We start from the raw sequence: 20,850 nt of genomic DNA on the forward strand, positions 1-20,850 counted from the left end.
ATAATGGTACTCTACAAAATTCAATGACTTTTATCTAATATCCTTGATTCTATATCACATATTAGAAAATAATGAATTAATACCACTCAAAACTAGTAGAACTTGATTATCAGATAATAATAATAACAATATAGTGCTTATTATGTAGTAGGTTCTATTCTAAGACATGTTTGTGTGTGTATATATATATGTGAATATACATACATATGTACAGTATGTTTACACACACACACACACACTCATTTAATCTTTACAACCATCCTATCAGATAGGTTCTATTATAATCCCTATCTAACAGATGAAAACAGACTAAAAAAACTGAGGTTAAGTAACTTCTCCAGAGGAAGTAAGGATTATAGAAAATGCTACATCAAACTCAAAGCATTAAGGTGTGCATTAAGGCTTTCTCTTTGCACTGCCACATAGCTAATGGTATGGGCTTGCAAAGATTTTGGAACAAGTAGGGCACGTGAAGATTTTCTATGGCACTAAGCTTTGCAAGTTTATCTAGGGTTTCTCTGTGGATTTTGAACAGCAGACTAGATATGGAAACATATAAAATCACTATAATAGTATTTCTTCCCTGCTCACCAACCCCCATCAGCTCTGAACTAACAAGGAATCCTGCAATGAAATGGTACCATTTTACCCCCAAAGGCATTTCTCAAATAAAGGTAATATATGGGCTTAGAATCAGATGATAATTCTTTATAGTACAGGTCCCATCATGGGTTTAACATCTACTGTTCTAAGCTCCAGTGTTAAATGATCTTATTTATTGACATATATCAGCAAATCACCCTTTTCATATTTGGGTTAAAGCTTAGATTTGTTCTCTTGAATCTATGTCAGTACTAATTCAGTACATCTACCTTCCTTCTCTTGAACTTCCCAGTCTTGGCAAGTCATCATCACTATCATATCGTCTTGGATTGTCAAAGAAGTATGCTCTGGAACTGTAACTGTGACTATTTATCATGCCAGCAGGTGCCTGTGAACAAAGTATTAGATAGCATAAGAAGATTTACTTTTCAACTAGGAAAGGAGGCCTGGATCTATAATGCTTTTTAGTCTTTGCCAAAAATAGAAAATCAATATAAATGTTCCATTATTTTTTAAAATAAGGAGAACAAACATTAGGTAATATTATGACATCATACCAAGTTCTGGTTTAATCTCTGTGCTCGGAAAAACAGTACCACCGACCATGCTGGCACATGTTCCCACAGAAAGAGGACCATTCCAAATACTATATACTCTTCTCCACTTATGTCTTTTACATGAGCCTGTAAATAGAATATGGCAGAGCAATTTTAAAATCTGTTTTATGTGTAAGAAATCACCCTCCACAATCAACTTGCTTCAGGTAGGGTAAGTTAAAACATCAACTTACAAGCACATAAAACTCTAAATTAATTTTCTATATTTTATGGTTTCTCATGTAGTGATATTTACCCTTTAAAGGTCATAAAAATGCTTTGCTATTAAGTAGAATAAAGAGGTACTAACTTTTTCAATACATCAATTTATGAAAATATTTTAAATCCATGGGTAATGGGGTAGACAGTTTAGGCCCCATAGTCTAAGGAGAATTATAAAAGAGACTACTGGTTCCAGCTGCTCCAAAGGCAAAATAGTTACACTTACCCTGAGTTATACCTGTAGAGAAATGTAACATGCAAGTCGCTCAGCTCTGTTGCTACTTAAAAACATGCTTTTGGGCTTAAACTCCATGTTGGATTTGTTTCTATTCTAATAGATGTGGGAAGAGAGAAATGGGAAAAGGAGTGAAGGGAATCTGCTACATGGAACCACACGTGAAAATTCCTTCTTAGAAAGGTAACTGAAATTCAGATAAAATAGTATCCCACAATGCCTTAAATTCAGTACAAAGTTAAATTAATATAAATAAAGATATGACATGTACCCATGTCAAAATGTACTTCTAGGTAAAGGATGGAGAATGCTGGGAAGTCAAATATGCATAGCTAGGACACCAGGAATCACTACAGAAAACACCTGGACATCCAAGGAACTACGAATGCTCTCCCATTATCAAGACTGATAATGCCAGATTTTCATAAGTCATACATCTAAAACTGAACCAAATATTTAGGTTATATGTAGCTTTTGGGTAAGAGAGAATTAATTTCATCCTAACAAATTAAATATATAACCATATTCATTAGTTAATGACAGGTAACCAATTTATCTAGAGATATTTAAATACTATCCTTTAAAAACTAGTAAAATAGGTTTATGACCAATAGATTTAAGGCACTGTTAGTATTATTAACAAAAAGAAAAGAAAATACTACTTTGAGAGAAGTTCTCTCTGAAGAATGATTTCAAGTGTCACATATAAATGAGGATTTTTAAACATAGAACTTTTAAGTATGATTACTGATAGTAGCTAGAGATTCCATAAAAGTGTTTGTAAGTCAAACACTTAAAACGTTCTCCTAGTCAGGCTAACTTCATTATCATACACTTAGATTGGCAATACATGCTAGGTACTTACCTTATCTGAAAGATTATCCCAGCCATAATTAAATGGACTTTCTAATGTATCCTGAGATATGGTGATCACCACCAAATTATAACATGCTCTTGAAGAGTAGAGAAGAATGACTACAGAGCCTACGACAACAGTCTGGCACAGAGACATACCCTAAAAGAAAAAAATTCATCATCATTAAACCCCGTACATTTGTCATGACAGGCCATTCATCCATATACAATATAGTCACCTCTTGCAATGCACTCCTAGAAAACACTGAGTGAGCACCAGTTGAAATAAACTCTTGATTATCTTACTTTACAATTCCTATTTTTAGAACCACTTGTGTTTAAACTACCCTGTTAATACAAATAAGTTCTTTGCCAACTTGCCCAGTGGCAGCTGGAGGAAAATTTTTTTCTGCCAAGGTTACCTTAAGTAGTATAGGAATAAACAACTTGGCAAAAGATCTGAGCTTTAATTGATGTTAATCAGAGAGGTAGTTTTGTCATAATGAGAAAAGAATGGGAAATAAAAGCATTAGTCCATTTGACACACTTAATTTCCAGTAAGATGAAAAATTAAAATAGAAATACAACTCCTGTGCTATTTGCTTTGTTCTATTAGATTCTGTTAGTTGATGTTATTCCTCTGTTGATGCTGTTATGTTGATGACAAAATGATGCAGGCACCCAAATGCACTTTCAAATCCAAAATATTTTATTACTAAGCCTTTCACCATTTCCCCAAATACTGTAAATTGAGGGAAATTTGTCCTTCGTTTTTTGTTCAGAACTTTATCAAGAATGGTCAACTATTTCAGAAAGGCATGAAACTGACAACAATACTGCTTGTGGTATGTAAAGCACCAAAGCAACACACCTGTAACAGTGTGCATTTATAGCTGTCTCAGTCACAATTTCTATGTATAGATACAAGCATCTGACTACTACATCACCCCAAATTTACATACTGAAATATTTATTAATTACTTTCCTTTTATTTCCTCTTTATATTACAGTTAGGGCAATTGCACTGAACATTTGAAGTTGTGTGTGTAGTTATGTTAAACAATCTATTAATTTCAGATAGACATAGGTTATTAAAATGTTATTAGAAGGGGTCACTGGGTTTGGTAGGATTGAGAACCATTATTATAGCTGATTTCCTTACAAGAACAACACATTTTAGAGGTATATGAGAAGAAAGCAAACTAAAAGATGAAATATATCTTGAAAGATGTTGAAATAGCAAAAGAGTACCTTCTCTGAGCTGACCTACTACCATAGCAAAAAGGATGTGTGAAAATAAATAAAATTCTAGCAAGATTAAATTTTTTAATCAAGGCTAAAATTTTCTACAATGTACATTTTTATTTTTGTGAATCCCCCCAAAAATGTTGTTAATAAAAAGCTGATCTAAAAGCAATCCAGTTTCCATTTTAAAAGTACTATATTATTAAAGAAAAGTTAGGTAGCAAGAAAAGTTAGAATGCTGTAAGCGTTACTGTCCTTTAATATAACGATAAGTAAATTTACAGTCACTGCTTTGAGATATAAAGTGACTGCTAAAAATACATATTATAATATGGAGATACTCTGCTTATACTTGTAAATACTATAAAAACTACAAAAGTATGAGAAAAGAGCAAAGAATAATATCAAAGCAATTAATAAAATTGCAGTCAAATTACACACATAGAGAAAGAAGCCCACCGATTTAGAAAACAAAATAAGATCCTTCTCACAAAATACAGGATTATAAAACAAAAGATAAGGATTCAGCCACCTGGAAAGTGCTCTCGAAAAGTTAAAGAAAATCTTCCTAAACTGAAAAGTCATGACAAACAATTCCACTCAGGAGCAATCCTCAAGGAATGATTCTCCCTTCCTCCACCTCTGACATCTACATACGACATTTTTAGAAATTCCACACTTGACAAGTAAAGAAGAGTTAGACCTCACTCCAGCATGCATATCATTGACTAGAGTTCAGTATTTGTTTGCAGGTATTTTTAGATGCAGATATGCAGAAACCTCAACTTACCATTCATTGAGTTTTGACAAATGTGTATACAAATAGAGAACATTACCATCACTCCCGAACATTCCCTCACATCCCTTCCCCATCAGCCAACTCCCCAGCGCAAATACTCTCCTGCTTTTGTCTTTTACCACAACTTAGTTCTGCCTACTCTAGAACTTCACATAAATGGAATCATAGGATATGAACTCCTTGTGTAGGTATCATTCACTTAGCATAATGTTTTGAGATTCATCCATGTTGTTGGATGTACCAGTAGTTAGGTGTTTGTATTGCTGAGGTGGACTATTAGGGTGACCAATTCCTGGTTTGCTCATAAGTTTCCTATTAAAAAAAAAGTTTCCTAGTTTTAGACTGAAAGTCCCACGTCCCCCAAAACTTCTCAGTTCCAGGCAAACCAGGACAGTTAGCCACACTAATTCCACTGTATAATTACATGAGTTTGTTTACGTGAGAATTTGTTTATCCATTTTTTCTGTTGATGGACTGTTTCTGAACGTTCTTATTCAAATCTTTTTCTGGACATACGCTGCTTTCACTTCTTTTAGGTAAATATCTAACAGTGGAATTGCTGGGTGATACGGTAGGTATAAGTTCAGCTGTATAAGAAACTGCCAGATCTTTTTCCAAAATGGATGTACTTCCAACAGAGTATGGGAGTTCCAGTTGTTCCAATTCCTAGACAACATTTGGGGTTGTCAATCTTTTTCATTTTAGCCATGCTGGTGGATATTTTGGTTTTAATTTGCATTTCCCCCGGTGACTAATTATATTGTGCTTATTGGCCATTTGTATATCTTCTTTGTGAAAAGTCTGTTCATATCTTTGACCATTTTTAAATTGGGTTGTCTTTTTGAAAATTATTGAGTTGTAGGTGGTCTCTATGTATGCTGGAAATGAGTTCCTTATCAGATGTATGTATTGCAAATATTTTCTTGAAGTCTGTGGCTTGCCTTTGCATTTTCTTAGTCTTGTCTTTTGATGGGAAATTTTAAATTTTAATTAAGTCTAGTTTATGAATTTATTCTCTTGTGATTACTTTCAATGACCTGCCTAAGAGACCTTTGCCTATACCCAAATTGTAAAGAGAGTCTCCTGTGTTTGGTTTTAAAAGCTTTAGAATTTTTTCAGTTATATTTAAGTTTGCGATCCATTTTGAATTTGTGTGTGTGTGTATAATATGAGATGGAACTAAAGTTTCATTTTATTTCATGTGGATAACCAGTTCTTCCAGCACTACTAGCTAAAAAGACTTCCTTTCCCTTTGAATTGCTTTAGCTTCTTTGTCAAAAATCAAAGACTATATAAGTGTGGATTGTTTCCAGGCTCTCTATTCTGTTTCATTGATCTGTTTTATGCCAGTAACACACTGTCTTAATTACTGTAGCTTTATACTAAGTTTCAAAGTCATGTAGTCTAAGTCCTCTTCTTTTTCAGAGTTACCTTCTGCACTGTTCAATATAATAGCCATTAGCCACATGTGAGTACTTACATATTTACATTTAAACTAAATTAAATTAAAAGATCGGTTTCTTTCGGACTAGCCCTCTTTCGAGTGCTCAGTAGTCACATACTGAATAGTGCAGATATAGAATATTTTCATCATCGCAGAAAGTTCTATTGGAAAGTGCTACTTTTTAAGTATTTTGGGTCCTTTTTATTTCCATATAAATTTTAGAATAAACTTGTCAATTTCTATTTTTTAAAACCTCAAGGTAGTATTATGATTGGGATTGCATTGAATCTATAGATCATTTTGGGGAGAATTGCTATCTTAAAAATACTGCATCTTCCAATCCATGAACAATGGTCTTCATTGATTTATGTCTTTTTAATTTCTCTCAGTATTATTTTATAGTTTTTAGTATAGAGGTATTGCTTGTTTTTTGCAAAATTTATTCCTAAGTATTTTGTTTTTTTATGCTATTAATGTTATAGAATTGCTTTTTGAATTTCATTTTCTAACTGATTGCTCCTGGTATATATGAAAATACAATGTAATTTTCTGAGAATTTGCTAGTAGCTGTTTAGTAGATTCCTTAGGATGCTTTACATAAACAATCATGTTATCTGCAATTAGAGACAGTTTTACTTCTTAATTTCCAATTTCATACCTTTTTGTTTTTGTTTTATTAGAATATTGAATAGAAATGGTGAGAGTGGGCATCCTTGCTTTGTTCCCAACCTTAGGGGCAGAACATTCAATACGTTAAGTATGACACTGATTGCAGGTTTTTTACAGACCTCCTTTATCAGATTGAGGAACATTCCTTCTATTCCCTATTGGCTGAACATTTCATTGTTGTTATTTTTAAATCATGAATTTTATTCATGTTATTAAATTTTTAATCATGTTATTTTAAATCATGAATTTAAAATTCACGGTGTTGAATTCTGTCAAATGTTTTTTCTACATCTATTCAAATGATTATTTGGTTTTTCTCCTTTGTTCTCTCAATGTAGTGAATTACAGTGACTGATTTTCAAATGTTAAACCAATGTTGCATTCCTGGGATAAACTCTTTTTAGTCATGATGTATTATCCTTTTTATATGTTGCTTAGATTCTGTATCTCTAAGTATAAGAGGTACTAGTGTATAATTTTTATTTATTTATCTATTTTTAATTTTTTTTTTTTTTTGCGGTACGCAGGCCTCTCACTGCTGTGGCCTCTCCCACTGCCGAGCAGAGTCTCCGGACGCGCAGGCTCAGTGGCCATGGCTCACGGGCCCAGCTGCTCCGCGGCATGTGGGATCTTCTCTGACCGGGGCACGAACCTGTGTCCCTGCATCGGCAGGCGGACTCCCAACCACTGCGCCACCAGAGAAGCCCCTAATTTTTATTTGTTTAATAATGTCTTTGTTAAGTTTTGGTATCAGAGTAATGCTGTTCTCATAAAACATGTTAGGAAGTGTTCCTTTCTCCTCTATTTTCAAAAGAGTTTGTTTACTATTGGTGCTATTTCTTCTTTAAATATTTGATAAAATTAACCAGTGAAACCATCTAGGTTTGGAGTTTTGGGAGAAATTTCTGATAACAAATTCAATTTCTTTAATAAATATGGGGCTATTTATATTTGGTATTTTATCTTTAATTAATTTTGTTATGTTGTATTTTTTTTAATTTGTCCATTTCATCTAAGTTGTCAAATTTATCCACAAGGATTTGCTCATAATATTCCCTCATTTTTCTTTTAATGTCTATAAGATCTATTGTGATTGTCCCTCTTTTATTCATGGTATTGGCAATTTGTATTTTCACTCTGCCTTTTTTGGTACATCAAATTTGTTGACCTATTAGAAGAATTAACTTTTGGCTTTAATTTCTCTATAGTTTATTTTCTGTTTCACTGATCTCTATTTTTACCTTTATTATTTCAGTTCTTCTACTTACTTTGGGCTTACTTAAAAACAAAAAACAAAAAACTTTTTCATAGTTTCCCCCAGCTTTTTCTAAGGTGAAACCTTAGGTCACTGATTTTATATCTTTCTCCTTTTCTAATATAGCATTTAAAGCTGTATTTTTCTCTTCAAGCATTATTTTAGCTGCATCCCACAAATATTGGTATATTGTTTTTCACTATTCTTCAGTTTGAAATATTTTCTAATTTCCCTTGTGATTTCTTCTTTTTCCCATGGGTTATTTGTAATTATGTTGCATAATTTCTAAATATTTGGATTTTTAAGAAGATATCATGTTGTTATTGATACTTAATTGCATTGTGGCCAGACTACATTCTTTGATTCCAGTCCTTTTCATTCTTTGATTGATACCTGTCTTATGGTCCACTGTATGGTTTATTTTGATGACCACTTCCATGATCAACTGAAAGGAATGTATATTCTCCAGTTATTGGGAGTCAGTTAGCTCAGAGGTGTTGATAGTGTTGTTCAGATTTTCTATGTCTACTGATTTTTTCTTTTATCAACTTCTGAGTATGGGGCATTAAAATCTCCATCTATGATTGTAGAGATTTTTCCCCCTTTTTTTCTTACTATTTGGTAAGTCTTTTTTCCCCTCTTTATTCCTACAATTTGGCTTCATGTACACATTTATGATTTTTATGTCTTTCTGATGAAATGTACCTCTTTATATTTGGTAATATCCTTTGCTTACCTTTTTATATCTGGTAATACCCTTTGTTTTGAAGTCTCTTTTATCTGATATTAAAGTGCCTTCTAATACTTACTGAATGAATAGTATATTAGTTTCCATCTAATTATTTTTAACTTATTATCTGTCTTTATATTTATTTAAAGTGCATTCCGGAAGCCAGAGTATAGATGGGCCTTGTTTTTTTAGAAATTCATTTTGACAGTCTCTACATTTTAACAGGAGTGTTTACTCCATTAACATTTAATATAATTAGTGATATGTTTAGATTTAGGTCTTACATTTTACTATTTGCTTTCTGTTTGTCCTTCTTGTGCTTTGTTGTTGACATTGTTTATTTGTTGTTCCTCTATCCATCATTTTCTGCATTCTTGTGGGTTAACTGAATATTTTTTAGAACTCCATTTTAATTTATCCATTGAACTTTTAACTATACTTTTCTATTTCTTTGTTTTGTTTTGTTTTGCTTTTTGCCTTAAGTGGTTGTTCTAGGCCAACAGTTCTTAAAGTGTGGTCCAGGGACCTTAAAGATCAAAATCAAAATGATTAAAAAAAAGAGTAATAAGATGTTATTTGCCTATTATATTCTCATTCTCTTTTGTATATACAGCAGAGTTTCCCAGTGGCTCTATGATATATGATGGTTTCAACACTCTGTGTACATGTGTGTTCTTGTGTTTTCTAGGTTCCTGATATAATAGAATTAGGGTATAAATATATGCATTTTCAGAGATTAACTCAGCTTGTTCTCTGTACCTTTACTGGGTTCTTGTTAGTTTTCTTTGGTTATACCTGCTATATCTGATAAAACCTCATTATTACCAAACAAGTAGTTATTTGGAAATCCTAAAATTTTCCTTGTATCTACATGGCAGCACAACAAGAATACGTACAATTTACAGATTTGTTTTATAATATTTAAGAATTTTTTTCAAACACTTAAAAAAATTTTAATTTAATATTAAACTATTTTAGAAATTAATAATTTTACTCTAAGATGAAAATTTTTTTCATATTTAAGAATGGATTATTGGCTGAGGATTGGGGACTTACTGTTTCATTCGTACAAAGTTTCAGTATGGGATGAAGATGTTCTGGAGATGGATAGTGGTGATGGTTGCACAACAGTGTGAATGTACTTAATGCCACTGAACTGTACATTTAAAACTGGTTAGAATGGTAAACTTTATGTTACGTATATTTTGTCACAATAAAAAATATTTTTCTCTACATACAGCTTCTTTGTTTACCTCTAAGATGCTGAGAAAGATGAAAGTGTTAGAATTCTCTGGTTCAATGAAGAAAGAAATCTACATCAAAGTAATTGGGTGAAACTGATTTCTTGTTTTGTTTTATCAAATGAAGTGCAATGAAAACTAACTTTCAATAGGTTTTATAAACGTTAATAATTTACCTTATTGTGTCTGCTGTGACAGAACATTATGTCCAAGTTAAGCTGCAGCATCATTTTGAGACCAATCATTCAGAGTTTCAAGCACAAGGAATTGAAATTTTAAATGCAGGTGTGGTGAGCACTTTAAACACCACAAATTGTTTTTATTACTTTCCAAACTAGAAATTAAAAAGCCACTCAGGCATTTTACAGGCTAAATTACTATATTGCATTGGCTGGCGAAGCACTCATAGTAGCTGAGAGACTAGTAAAGCCTTGTACAGTTAATATTGCTGAATGCCTGCTGGATGAAAAGTCCATAAAAGAAATTATGGCACTGTCATTTTCCAAGATAGAAATTCACTGATTCAAAGATTTAGCTGAAAACATAGTGATTTAATGTCGTCAATAGACTTGTATTTTTGCCTTACAAATATATTAATCTGATATAGAAGGACTAATTTTGTTTATATTCATCAATTATATTCATAATTTTTTTATATTCAAAATTCATTCAGCATTTTGTTTATATTCATTCAGTAGCAACTAATCATCCAAGAGGGCATTCTTTTATGTCAATGCCTGAGAAGAAACACAAGTAGTACTGAAATATTCAAAGTGTTGAAAATTCTTCTGATTGTTTATCCTGGGCCAATTGTACTGATAATCTCACTAATGGTACAAAAGCAATGGTGGGTAAAACTTTCGGTCTTAGCACAAATCAATGCAGTGTCACCAAACTGTATTGTATTCTTCACTACTATGCACTCCCAGTTAAAAAAGAAAGCTTCACTTAAGAATCTCCTTGATGAAGGGACTTCCCTGGTGGTACAGTGGTTAAGAATCCACCTGCCAATGCAGGGGACATGGGTTTGATCCCTGTTCCAGGAAGATCCCACATGCTGTGGAACAACTAGGCCTGTGAGCCACAACTACTGAAGCCCGCTCACCCTAGAGCCCGTGAGCCACAACTACTGAGCCCGAGTGCTGCAACCACTGAAGCCTGCGCACCTAGATCCTGTGCACCGCAGCAAGAGAAGCCACTGCAATGAGAAGCCTGTGCACTGCAACAAAGAGTAGCCCCTGCTCTCTGCAACTAGAGAAAGCCCATGCGCAGCAATGAAGACCCAATGCAGACAAAAAAAAAAAAAAAGAAAAGAAAGAAAAAAAGAATATCATTGATGAAGCAGTGAAAATATTTATTAAATATTGATCCTAGAGTACGTGTCTATTTAATATTCTGTGTGATGAAATAAGACACACACTTAAAGAAATTCTGCCGCATCCTGAAGCATTCTTGAGGAGAGGAGAAGCACTTATGTGATTACTTGACTTGTGAGCTGAACTAACCACTTTTTTCATGAAATCCCATTTTCTACTTAACAGACAACTATGGCAGACAAACAATGGTTATTCAGACTTGGTTAATGGGCATATATTTTTTGAAAAATAAATGAAATGAGCCTGTCATGTCAAAGAAAACATCTGACAGTATTTATGGCCAATGATGAAATATGAACTTTCAAGTGAAAATCAGAATTTTTGAAAACTTGTAAGCGTTTGTATCCACTGTAAGACTGGCAGCTTCCCAAAACTTAAATACTTTTCGAATGAGATTGCTGGTGATATTAACAAATGTGATTTAGGTTATTGTCTAATGAAATGTATCAACATTTTGAAGATCTGTGACCACTCTTTTCTAATGATCAATGCATGATGTTACAAACTCATTCAAAGTGCAAGATAGACCAATGGAGAGTACAGAAAGTTCACTAATATCATTTTAGATTCCACATGGCAACTAACCTTTAAGAAACCTCCACTTCAGAGTTTTGGTGTAGTATTAGAGAAGAATATCCACAATTATCTGAAAAGGCTATTAAAATTCTCCTCCATTTTCCAACTACATATATTTGTGAGGATGGATTTTCTTCATATACTTCAACCTAAACAACATATCACAACAGATTGAATGCAGAAGCAGACATGAAAATCCAGCTGTCTTCTATTATGTCAGACATTAAAGAGATTTGCAAAATGTATAACAATGTCAATCTTCTCGCTATTTATTTTTGTTTTGGAAAATATAATTATTTAGCATAAAATGTTATTCGTGTTAACATATAATGGATTTATTATTGGCATTTTAAATCAATAAATGAATATTTTTAAAATTTCTCAATTTTTTTTCTAAAATGTATATATAGGTAGATATAATCTACATAAACAAAAGCTCTTTGGGGTCCTCAATAATTCTTAGGAGTGTAATGGGAGCTTGAGACCAAAAAATTTGAGAATCACTGCTCTAGGGATTATAATATATATCCTTAACTTTTCATAGTCTAAGCAATAGTTAATATCATACCACTGATGTAAAATGTGAGAATTGCAACCATATAGGCCCTGTCCTTGATGCTACAGTGCTATAGTTGTTATATATACTATATAGAGAATTATGTATTATATCTACATATGTAAGCCTCACATGTTATAATTTTTGCTTTGCACAGTCACATTTATTTTAAAGAAATTAAGAAATTATATTTACCCACATATTTATTATTTCTTGTGTTCTTCATTCCTTCCTGAAGAGCTAAAATCCAAGCCGATTTTATTTCCCATCAGTCTGAGAATTTTCTTAGCATTTCTTGTAGTATAGGTCTGTCGATAATGAACCCTCTTAGTTTTCTTTTACCTGAAGATGTTTTTTATTTCTTCATCATTCTTTATGAATATTTTCACTTGATGTAGATTTCAGAGTTGACAGCATTTTTCTTTCAGCATTTCAAAGACATTGTTACCAAGTTTTCTGGCTCCATTATATCTGATGAGAAGTGAGTGATCATTTGAATCAATGTTCCCTTATGTATATGTCATTTTTCTTTGCTCTCAAAATTTTCTTTTTCTTTTTGGTTTTAAGCACTTTGAGTACAATGAACTTAGGTAAGATTGTCTATATATTTATCCTGATTGGGCTTAGTTGAGCTTCATGAAACTATAAATTTATGTCTTTCATCAAAACTGGAAAATTTAGGTCATATTTCTTCAAATATTTTTTTCCAATCTCATTTTCTCCCTCTTTTCCTTTGGGAATTCCAATTATACATAATTTGGCCCTGAGGCTCTGTTCATTTTATTATCATCTTTACCCCCAATATCCTCTGTTCTTCAGATTGGATAATTTCTGTTGATTTAAGTTCACTGACTCTTCTTTCATCTCCAATCTGCTGCTAAGCACAACTAGTGACTATTTAAATATTGTATTTTTTAATTCTAAAATTTCTGGTAGTTTTTAAAAATAGTTTCTATTTCTCTGAGATTTCTTATTTATTCATTCATTCAAGTATATTTTCCTTCACATCCTTGAGCATATTATAAAATCTTTGTCTGATAAATCCAACATCTGGGTCATCTGTGGGGGACTGCCACCAATGATTGCTTTTTGAGTTTTGATTTTTGTTCTTGAGTATGAGTTAAATTTTTCCTGTTTCTTCATATATCTAGAGACCTTGGATTGTGTTTTGGACATTGTGAGTGCCATGTTTTAGAGTCTGGATGTTGTTATAGTCCTCTGAAAAGTATTTTTTTCTTTTTTTCCCTTAAATTTTTTTTTAAATTTATTTTTAGCAAATAATTAACCTGGCTAGACTCAAATCCCAAACTATCTCCCATGAATGGATAGCAGCTGAAATCTCAGTTCAATTTCTTTATCCTTAACTGTGCTGCTGCTTGGAGTACGTCCTGCACATGCTTAGTTCAGGTATCGGATAAAAATTTGGCAGAGTTCATAATCAGAATTTGGAGCTTCCTCTATCTGGCTATCTTCTTCCCGAGATTTCCCACTCACTTTCCATCTGGAATAGTTTCTTGAATTTTGTCCTATGATTCTTCAAGCAAGTAAAATAGAAGGTTTCTCTTCAAGTTTTGGCTGCCCCATGGATGGGACTTCCCTCAGGCTAGAAGCTGTAAAAAATAGGAAACTCACTGTGTCGGTTCCTTCTTCTAAGGGGTTGCTCTCCAGTGCCTTCAGTGCTTTTTATATTTTGTCCAGAATTTATCTTTGCTTTCTGTAGAAGGTTGGGTCCAATGGAAGCTACTCAGCCAATACCAGAAGTAGAACCCTGCACATGGTTTTTGAATTCATCTCACAAACGCTACTTCCGTTTTGAAATTAGAATGAAAAATAAGAAAATAAGGTAGTCTCAATTAGTAAATTTTAAAATGTATTTTGATAATTATATGGCCTAAAACAGTCTCAAAAAGAGTTTCACTGTGCTAAGACACAATGAAATTAGATATCTGGCTCCTATGACCCTACCATTACAGAATAGATGGCTTTTAGTGGATGGACCTTATGACCATGGAAAAATAAAAAATTCTGAAAATGCTGGCTGGTCTAGTAAAAGAGTCTAGAAGTACAAGGGGAAGCTACTTGAGCTTAGGAGTAGGTAAAAGATATAAACCCAGGGTTGTAAGCAGGGATTTTTCAAATGGGATAAGTGTGTGGAGGGTTGGCTCAGCAGCAGAGTAGAACAGAATAGGAAATAAGGCTTGGGGTATAAGAACTGGAGGAATGAAAGCAGTAAATTAAAGACATACCACAGCTTAAGATAGATAAAGAAAATCCCAGTGACTCAGGAGAGAAATTATAACAGAATATTGGGAAGGTGGCAATAATTCCTATTACAGAGGATGATGCAGCCTCTATTTTTTTTTTACCACCATCCTCACCAAATTCTGGTGAAGTCATATTTCAGGGTGGTGGAAGTGAGACATTAATGGCATTTTAGCCTATTTCTTTAATTATGGCCTAAATTACCATACACTCCTTCTTTAGTCTTATAGGATCAGCTGGTCTGCATGAAAGATCAGAAATGTTGTTTAGCTGAATGTTACTGTGTCTCTGCAAGATGCTAATGATGCCTCCATCCTAATACATTAATTAATATGGCTCAAGGATTGAGTGAACATGGGACAGAAAGGTTTACATAGTAATTAAAACTGTTAGACATTCGGGAGAGAGAGAGAAAATGCATTATTTGTAAATGGCTAACTGGGCAGGGAGATAAGCTGACCTTGAGTCAGATAATGATTCCTTTTACACTCTTATGCAGGTATAAAATTGTATGTGTCCTTGACCAGAGATGTAAGGCTGAAAGCTTAACTTTTATTCCCACCCCACCTTTGAGTGGTCTTTCATGTAGATAATTCCAACTTGCCATTATAGGGACTAAGCATCTACCATCGGTTTATACCTTTTTCTGCCAATTGGTTATTTTTTCCATTAAAAATGATATGTCTCCTATATTTTTATAAATATGCTTATTTTTTTCTAAAATGGAAAGGAATATTAGAATAAAAATAATTTTATTGTATGCATTTTAATGTTAAAAGTTATAATTCTGATAAAAGTAAATAATTTCAAATATACCACAGAAATCATACAAATAAAGGCAAAGCAAACAGCAATAAAAAACCTTAATGGGAGAAAAGGACCAAACCAACAATCATATCAATAAATATAAACTATTTGTTTACACTATAAAGAGTTTATATAAAAAAAAACTCTAAAATATTTTGTTTAAAGTTAATGAGACACACTTGAAATGTAAGCAACAGACAAAAACTTAAAAGCTAATATCAAGAAAAGAAAAAAAATCAAATAAAAAGGCCATTACATAATTTTAACAATACATGTTCCAAAAATTTCTAAGAAAAATGAGTTAAACAATGAAATGTAATCTATCAGAGACTTCAACCCTTACAAAATCTGTGTGGGATGGGATATAAATAGAGTCAAATAAAATTACAATAAATTATTTAAAAGAGAGATCCTGTTCTTCAGGTAATCCTTATTCTTTTACACCGTTCCTTTTGAGAATTTGATTACATATATAGGATCTGTCTCCAGATACAATTTGCCAAAAATTTCAGGTATTCAAGAACTTCCTGAAGCTACATTACCATCCCTTAGTACACATTAGGATAATAATGGCTAACATTTGTAAGTTAGCGCATTCCCAAGTGCGAGGTATTATACTAAATACTTTATATGCATTTTAATTTAATTCTTATAACATCTTTATAAGGTAGGTACTACTTTTACCCTCAAACAGCCTATGAGATCAATACTGTCATTATTTCCATTTTACAGATCAGGAGAGTGACGCTTAGATGTACTGTTACTTGTGCAATGTCATACAGCCAATGAGCAGGAGAGATGGTATTTATTTAGATCATTATCTCTCTGATCCCAGGTTTCCAGCTCTTAATCACTATGATATACTGTCTCTCACTAAGGTCTTTTCATATTAATTAAAAAATCAATATACCTGAAAAAGAGATATAAACATATCCCAAAGTATATCCAATCCCATTTTTTATTTATATCACCCTCATTGCAAAAGAGAATTTGAAGTAGTTACAGAGATACACACAGAATAAAAAATAAACATAGGAATGTGCGGGGGTGGGGGTAAGAAAGTGAGATGAAACTAGAGGTAGACTCAGAAACAAAAATGAGTATCATAAGGTCATCTACGATTGATATAAAGGTGAGTCACATATTTGTTTCTGAACAACATAGTAGCCAGGGAAAAGAAGAATTTAATCAATAATGTTTTACCTAGTACTGAATTGGAGGAAAAGATCTTTTCTAGGGAACACTGATTGTATGGACAATATCCTTAACAACATAATACAGTAGAGACTTTAAGATAAATGTTTCTTACAAGAATTTCATACATATTTCTTGACGTAGGCCAAAGCATAATGTCACAGTATATGTTGGGAAAGACAATTCTATCCAGGGTACAATGCAGTCTCAGAATACAACTCTATAACGAACTGGATTGGGCAGAGGAGAAGATATGGAATAGACAGGGAAATGGACAGACTGTACATACTTCAGGTAATTTTTCCAGCAACTAAGCCTTTGAATTTAACAGTTGATAGTAAATTTTTTCTAACAAGAACCTGGAGTACAGAAATTCTACATTGTTTAGTAGGCCACATTCGTATGCATGGACAATCAAGCAGAGGGTAAAACTGATAATTTCTTATGGAGGTTAGGGGGCCTGAAGAGGACAGATATCTGAATTTTAGACTTTCCACCAAAGGGAGTGTAAAGATAGTATCTATCTATATGTAGAGATAATGTGTAATTCGCACTGATGTGTAAACATGTAGTATTTGAGACATGGCTGGAATCCAAAAGGAAAAATTTTCTTTGTTTTTGTTAAATAAGAATGTTGCTATAATATAGCGATATTATGGAAAGTTGCCAAGGCAGTACTTGAGAAAACATATTGCTCTTAATACCTTTATTAGTTTACAAAATAATAAATTAAGTATCTATATAAGAACATAGATATGGAACAAAGGAACAAAAATTAAAAAATGAAAGAGCAGAAATAAACTATTCAAATTGACAATAACTAATATTTAAAACGCAAGTTAGAGTTGCTACTTTGAAAAAGAACCAAATCACAGCACTGGTCTAGTTGCTAAAAGAATAAAATTAAATTTAAAAGAATTCAGATAGAGAGTTATTTCTAAATTTTATTCTGGAGATGGAGGAGAAGGGACCAAATTGAGGTCATAAAAAGGGGTAACATTAGACTTATGCCTTTAAAGTTGGGTAAGATAAGGACAAACAGGAATAGAGCACTGGGAGGGAAAAACATTCCTGGAAGATGAAACGGCCTAAGGATATACAGACAGGGAAGCATACTGTGTGCCATTTAGAAATAAGGTAGGTAAGACTGGTTGAGACAAATCATGGAGGATCTCATTATCACCAAATATGTAGAAGAAGGAAGGAAGAATAAAGAGAAAAACAGACTGAAGTCTGAACTTTAAGGAAACTCTCTGAGAGATAGCCAGAAACAAGGTCAGTTTGAAAGTGGAGGATATAAATGCTCAACAGACATTTGTTGATGGAATAAAAGAAATGGCCATGACTATATGTTGTTATAGAAGTCAAAACACAAAAATGAGCCTAGTGATTTTACAAAGAGAATGTGAAAGCAAGATGACATACTATTTGAATAAAGAAGTTTATACCCTAATTAGGAAGACCAAGAACTACAGAACATATAATAAAAACAATCGAATATCTCATATTATATTTACCTTTATAGGTGTGTATTTGAACATGTTTCTCTGTAGTGTTCCTAGAGAATTCTGAATCCATGTACCTTTTAAATTTAATACCTTTCATATGATAGCGAGGGAAAGGTATTTGAAATAATTCTGGGGGAGTTATCAGATGAACTTGCCTCCTGAGACTGGCAACTTAACTCTATTCAGAGAATTTTCTATATCAGAGTGAGTAAAACCAAACTTAGAAAGTTGCTAGGTATTCAGAAAAGAAGCTCTTTAAATTCAACCACATCTGTGTATGCTTTATGACTAGACAACAAGAGGTATGGATTCTATGGTGATGTTATCACACTAGGAAAAGATGCTGTTGCTACACCAAAAGGTTATGCACCACAACAACAATGAGTGTATTATTCTTAACACTGAAACTGAAGCCAGAGTTAGCTAAAATATTTAACTTTTAGGAAGTAAAAGTTTAGAAGTTGAATAAAATAATTTTCCGGGTGAGATTAATGGGTTGAAAGTGAGTCTGTCTGTCTATCTGTCTCTCTCTCTCTTCTATTTCTATATTTATATTTCTACTGATATATGTTTAAAAAATAAAGGTAACATCTCCACGTAAACTTAAAGGACAAGTTAATTTCCATGCATTTAATTAACTTTAGTAGGACTATATTAAGGATAATAACAATATAGAAGTCTAAAAATATTTCAGAAGACTGTTCTGTTTAAGACACTATCTTGTTTATCTTCAGTGAATAGGCAATGATGCCACATTAAAGCACGCTTGTATGTATGCATAAGCCCAACGAGCCCAACACCACTCTGGAAGCATAGATGAGGAACTCAGCCTGCGATGGGCTATGAGCCAATATCCATACATCTATGCCCCACATCCAATGCCATACATACACTGGGACACTGATTCATCACTCAACCACATTGTCAATCAACAACAGTAGAAACATTCACGGTTTTCTGTTAATAGGTTAACACTGGTTTTTGTTTACTGACCCAAAGTATAAGGAAAGGGAGAAGCAAGGCATTTATAAATTTAGTTACACGACTAGCTGTTTCAAATGTCATAGGGACTTCATATTATGGGGTGAAGTAACATCTTCTAAACCTTTATACAAATAAACACCCCTTTACCAATATGACACCTTAACGTTGCTAACCCAAATACGAATAGACATCATGCGGTAAATTTGTTTAATGGCAATACTGTCACCCTTACTGATGAAATCTTCAGTTGTTAGTATGGCTTTGTATATTAGACTATTTGTGATACATCTGTATAAATTCTGGTTTCTATCATTTAATTAGCCTCCAGGGTAGAGGATATAAGTTATAGAAAATACAATATGCTCATGATGAGCTTCTTTTTTAAAAAAAACATTGTTTAGTAAGGGCTCAGTTTTGAATACCTTTTAATTTCTTGTGATCATTCTTTCATGCTCAAAAATGTACCTGACACTCAGAATGCTTTCTAAAGAATTATAAAATTTCCATTAAAATATGGTTCATAGGATGAAGATTTGAAGTTAGATTTTCAAGTATAAATTTAAGAAATATACTTACCTTTGATTCGAGGTAGACATTTGCTGATGACATTTTTGTAATTTTGCATATGTAACTAACTAAAGAGATGGCACAAAGAATAAACAGGCTATCGTTAATTAATGCTCGAACAAACACAGTCCATTTCAACTGATTTTCTGGGACATCTCCGTGGACTAGCATTGCACAAGTCAAGTTCACCACTAAAAAGAGAAGACTTGCCAATATAAAGCCCAAATGCAACAGAATTCTGAAAGAAAAAAATGAGTTTATTAGATGTTTATAAAACTAATGAGAAATTAAACTTAATACTGAATTAGTGTGTACTTACTTTAAGTACAAGAATTCCTTCAGTTTAAACTGCTTGTAATTTAATTTAATACAAATTTAATAACTACTCAGAGTTACTTGGGATATTTTTGCCATTATGAAATTAGTATCTAAGCCATTTAAAAATGGCATGAAATTCTAAAGCACTAATTTAAAAATAATCTCATGTGGACTTGAATTCAGTTGTCTCTACCAGGAAGAATAATATTGGACTATTTTAACATTAATTCAAGTAATCCTGAATTTTTCATTTTTGTAACTGCTGAGCACATTTTCATTGACCTTTCCATTCTAAGAATTATCAGGTTTTTATAATTTGCTTGGAAAAGTAATATACAGTATATAAATTTAAATTGATCACTAATATTAACTTTAAGAGGTAAGGGAAATGTGTTTTAAACAATGTTCAGTTTTATGAACATCTGATTATCTATAGCAAACATTTCTTTCAAACAACACTAAAGAGGAACATAGGGACAATATACGTAGAGTTTCACACACTCATCAGTACCTCATCTTCTTATAAAGTTGCATATTTACTATGCATACAGAACTACTCCCAAAGTAAAATGCTTAACCACTTCCCCTAAAAAAAATTGGACCACTTCTAATTTTTAAACTCTTCAGGTAAGGTGTGGCCGTCTGTATCAAGTAGCTGGAACAGCTTCCTGTATGAAAGTAATCCTAGTTCAAATACATTTATACCCCAAATTAACATGATCTAGAAATTTATTTGCCATTCTAATATCTTCCATTTTGGTCACTTTCCATAGTTGGAATCATAAAATGTTGTTTGCCTTTGGGAGTA

At 32.8% G+C, this 20,850-nt stretch overlaps 1 protein-coding gene across 1 annotated transcript in view; it reads right to left on the bottom strand.

Moving 5' to 3' along the window:
* The window catches only part of GPR137C (G protein-coupled receptor 137C), a 55,327-nt gene that overhangs the window by 3,013 nt on the left and 31,464 nt on the right, over positions 1 to 20,850 (bottom strand). Inside the window, exons 3-6 of the mRNA XM_067735663.1 lie at positions 19,734 to 19,962; positions 2,522 to 2,671; positions 1,161 to 1,286; positions 873 to 991 (exon numbers count right to left, since the gene is read on the bottom strand). Of these exons, the coding sequence (XP_067591764.1) occupies positions 873 to 991; positions 1,161 to 1,286; positions 2,522 to 2,671; positions 19,734 to 19,962 (624 nt within the window). The remainder of the gene's footprint in view (positions 1 to 872; positions 992 to 1,160; positions 1,287 to 2,521; positions 2,672 to 19,733; positions 19,963 to 20,850) is intronic.

Source organism: Pseudorca crassidens, chromosome 1 (assembly GCF_039906515.1).
Source record: "Pseudorca crassidens isolate mPseCra1 chromosome 1, mPseCra1.hap1, whole genome shotgun sequence".
Taxonomy (NCBI): Eukaryota; Metazoa; Chordata; class Mammalia; order Artiodactyla; family Delphinidae; genus Pseudorca; species Pseudorca crassidens.